The sequence below is a fragment of the Pyxicephalus adspersus genome, chromosome 9, assembly GCF_032062135.1.
Source record: "Pyxicephalus adspersus chromosome 9, UCB_Pads_2.0, whole genome shotgun sequence".
NCBI lineage: Eukaryota > Metazoa > Chordata > Amphibia > Anura > Pyxicephalidae > Pyxicephalus > Pyxicephalus adspersus.
Window position 1 is genome coordinate 23,914,669 of NC_092866.1, and position 3,977 is coordinate 23,918,645.

Consider the following 3,977-nt stretch of genomic DNA (forward strand, 5'->3'; position numbering starts at 1 on the left):
TTTTATGAACAAACCATGGACAGGGAAAATTACATCTGCAGTAACAGCTGTGGCCAGCAGGTGGCATTAAAGTACAGTTACTCTTACCTTGATAGCTGCACAGATAGTTCTTCAAGTCACAAAACTCAATGATTTTTATATTAGCTTCAGCTTTGAGCTTTATTAGCTTTAACATGAAAATTAGTTCATCCTACTAATGTGACCTCCAAAGTCACCAGATCTCAATCTCAATAGAGCACTTTTGGAATTTGGTGGAACAAGAGATTTACATCATGGCTATGCAGCTACCAAATCTGCAGCAACTGTGTGATGGTAACATGTCAATATAGACCAAAATCCCTGAGGAATGTTTCCACCCCCTTGTCGAATGTATGGCATGAACATTTATGACAATTCTGAAATTTTTTAGCCAGGTGGCATGTAAATGTTTTTCACCACTGTATCAGCATGGCAGTCAGACAACTAACATTTCCAGAAGATGTCACCAGAGATGCCCTCCATATTGTTCTGCACATAGGTTTCCTTTAACTAGTAAACCGTCATCAAATGTTAATAAAAATATGTTTTTTTTTCTATACAAACAGTAATAATGCATAAAAACATAACAAGATACATTACCTTTTCACAAAGGATTCATTCCATGCTCTTTATTCTTTAAACACTGTGTTTTATTAGAAGCTGGAGGTATGGGTCATCAGCTACAATGACATTGTGTTTCTGTTTTCTGAAGACATCACTGTGTTAATGTCAATGTCAGATTCTTTCATATGTGGGTGGATGTCAACATAAATTCCTGAGTTCCTACAACTTTGCAACAATTCGGCTATCTTTTTTTCTGACAAACGTAGATACCTGCAGAATAACACATTGAAATTCAAAATGGTATTTCCTCTGTGCTAATATATATATATATATATATATATATATATATATATATATATACATTAAAGGGACATTCAGATTATCTGCACATATTATGTTTGAGATAGTGTTGATTAACTAAATGGGGTTTAGGTGGTTCACTTATCAAGGTGAATTATCACTTCTAGGATTAATTCACCTAACTTTGTGAATGAAGTTAAGCACAATTAATATCAGCCATCCAGTCATGTGCACACAATATTTTTATTACTATTTTCCCCCATGTGATTGGGCATTCTTTGTAAAGTGACATCACATTTGTTATGTCAATTTTACCTTTGAGTGATTATTCACTTTGAATTAAATAAGCAGCCTAAACATCTATAGTAAATTAACCCCAGCAGTATTGGTAAGGTGGTTTTGCTTCCAAAGACTGTCTTCCCACATTGATTGGTAACTTTTACCAGCAAGCTCCTTAAACTAAACCTGTATACAATGTGAACATTTCAAAAAAGCCTTCTGTTGCAGGGAAGATGTTTGTCAGTGACATATTTCAAAGTCTGCCAACCCTATCTGCAGATTGCCACCTAACCCTTCTAAAACAACAAATTCTCTCCCCTGCTTCTATTTATTTAGCTCCTATTGTGTGTGTGTTGTGTCACAGGTAATCAGTATTAGGGATGAGCAAGAATGCCTCTGACAGTCTCGTGAAAATTTCCAAGAACTTCCGATGGGTCTGTGAAATTTCGGCGAACCGATTTAGTGAATTCCATTGAAGTCTAGGGTGAAGGTTCCCACAGTCCCTGGGCTGCTACAGAATTCATCTGAATTCAGTTCCCATGGTCACTGGGCTGGGCATTGATAACTACAGGCCAGTGACCGTGGGAACCTACAGTCACAGCTGATTGGAGGGATGTGAGTGCCTCCAATCAGCTGTGACTGCAGGCGAACTTAGATGAACTATAAATTCAGTGAGAACACGACCTTGTGGCGAACCACAAGGCCGTTCTCGCTTACATGTTCTGTAAGGGAGAAAGTCACGATTCGCCATGAGATTGAAATGATAAATTTTGCTTGCTCATCCCTACTTAGTATACTCATGAATATAAGGCTAAAATGGTGGCAAATCTCTTTGCTCGGGGTTAAAAAAAAGTTTGTGAGTGATTGAACCCCACCTGCATATCTTTAAAACCCAAGTATTTGTTTTAATTGTATAACTCTTTTTTTACAGTAGTCCCATGCCTGATTTACCTGCATCTGAGTGCTTCGTCTGGTTTTATACATGGTGAACTTGTGGACCTTTCACAATTCTCTGCTTCTTCACAAGCTTTTAAGTAAAGCTCACTTAAAGTTTTGTGTGTGGCTGCATTTCTCAATATTTCATCGGGGGAAACACTGTCTGTGGAAAATGTATATTTTCTCAAAGCTGAGATAGAGCTTAACTGTTGGTTTAGCCTTCGGGAGGAACTGGCTTCTGAAAATGAGTTCCTACGTAAAATGGAACTTATAAATCTCCGTAGAGCAGGTGGTCTATGTTTGTTTATAGCCACAGAAGAGTCAATATTACTGAAAGGGGTGTAATCTTTATTTTTCTTGCTCTCTGAAAAAAAAAAAAAAAAACATACCGTTTAATTGACTTTGATTGGTTTTTGAATGTAGTGGTTATGCAGAGGCAAAGAAAGACCAGCATTAGAGCATTGTGTTAGAACATGAAAGGATCAAGGTAAAAATACAAGAAAATGGCTGCTCCCAGCAATAGGCCTTAAAACGTAAAACCCAAAACCAAACTGTAGTATAGTGGAGCTTACCCATCATTAAATTATTTATCTGCATATTTTCTTTCTTTTTTTTCCTCCTTGTAATTTTTTGAATAAAACGCTAGTGTAGCTACATTCACTTCTTCACTGTATTTATGGATACATTACGTTTCAGCGCACTTAAACAAGTGAAAACCACATTTCTGGCAATATTAACAAGTATTTTTTGTACTTGATACAAAATGAAAATAAATGTAGCTACAATATTTAACAGGCAGGGGGAAATTATTGTAATTCATGGCTTCATTGGGTCAAAGGTGGTGCATTGGATGGGATGGGATCAGCTGCCTAGAATAATGGTGGTCACCTTTCTTGATATAAGGGGCCTTAGGTGCAGCCCCTGACTTTTCCAATGTGTTGCACATAATTTTCAGTGAATGTTAGACTTCAGACATTAAATACACTACAGGAGATAGTCAAAGAGAAATGGAGTGCTACAAGAGATAAGAAACTAAAAAATGTTACAAGAGGTAGTAAGAAACTACAGAAATGTAACTGTCTGCCATATGCAATATGTGAACTACCCCTTAGCAGAAACACCTACATTTTGCAAACTCTTAAATGGCTTACACCAGCTCACACATCCAGCTGTTTCACCACCAAAATTAGGGTAAATTATAATAATTAGCATAATTTATATTTTTTGTAATTTCTTGCCAGGCTTGTACTTTACCTATGTTGCTTGCCCGTTTCACTGGCTTCTGAAAGAAACTGAAGAACTGAGACAAACTAGCATGACACAGAATACCAGATGCTGTAGATGAAGTTCTTGTGGAGTGTGTTTTGTCATATTGGTCATGTAATACAGTAACACTGCTTGGCTTCTATAAATGTAGCAAACAGAAAAAAAAAAACATGTCACAATGGAGACCACACCATCCATACTGAAATTCAAAAATGAGATTTTTTTTCCAGTTATGTGTTGGCGCTGTTACCTGATGATCAAAACAAATCAGAACCATTGCTTTGTATTTTAGATACATTTATTCAACATAATAAAACATTAGGACTATATAAATTTCTATTAGCTTACACAGTCCACATTTTACTAAGCTTAGAGTAACAGGTGATCTTATGGTTACCAAAGATGGTTCAAAAACACTTAAATCCAAGTATACTTTGGGCAAAAGTGAAAGAAGTAGATCTTCCACAGCATTTCACAAAAAGCCTTTGAGGGTTACTGACTTTCTTTATGGAGCTGATCCCCACAGTTTCTCTATTCTTCCTTCTGAACTTACAAGGTCAAGGTTGCGTCTCTCAATAACAGGGGAAATACTGCATATAGTTGGTTTCCCCGAA

At 36.7% G+C, this 3,977-nt stretch overlaps 1 protein-coding gene across 2 annotated transcripts in view; it reads right to left on the reverse strand.

Annotated features, from left to right (window-relative positions):
- Positions 1–646: 646 nt before the first annotated feature.
- C9H16orf78 (chromosome 9 C16orf78 homolog) overlaps positions 647–3,977 on the reverse strand; it is a 6,295-nt gene continuing 2,964 nt past the window's right edge. For both annotated transcript variants that reach the window (XM_072422884.1, XM_072422882.1), the window contains exons 2-4: positions 3,352–3,502; positions 2,113–2,461; positions 647–852 (exon numbers count right to left, since the gene is read on the reverse strand). In XM_072422884.1, coding sequence (XP_072278985.1) covers positions 699–852; positions 2,113–2,461; positions 3,352–3,502 — 654 coding nt within the window. In that variant the 3' untranslated portion in view covers positions 647–698. The remainder of the gene's footprint in view (positions 853–2,112; positions 2,462–3,351; positions 3,503–3,977) is intronic.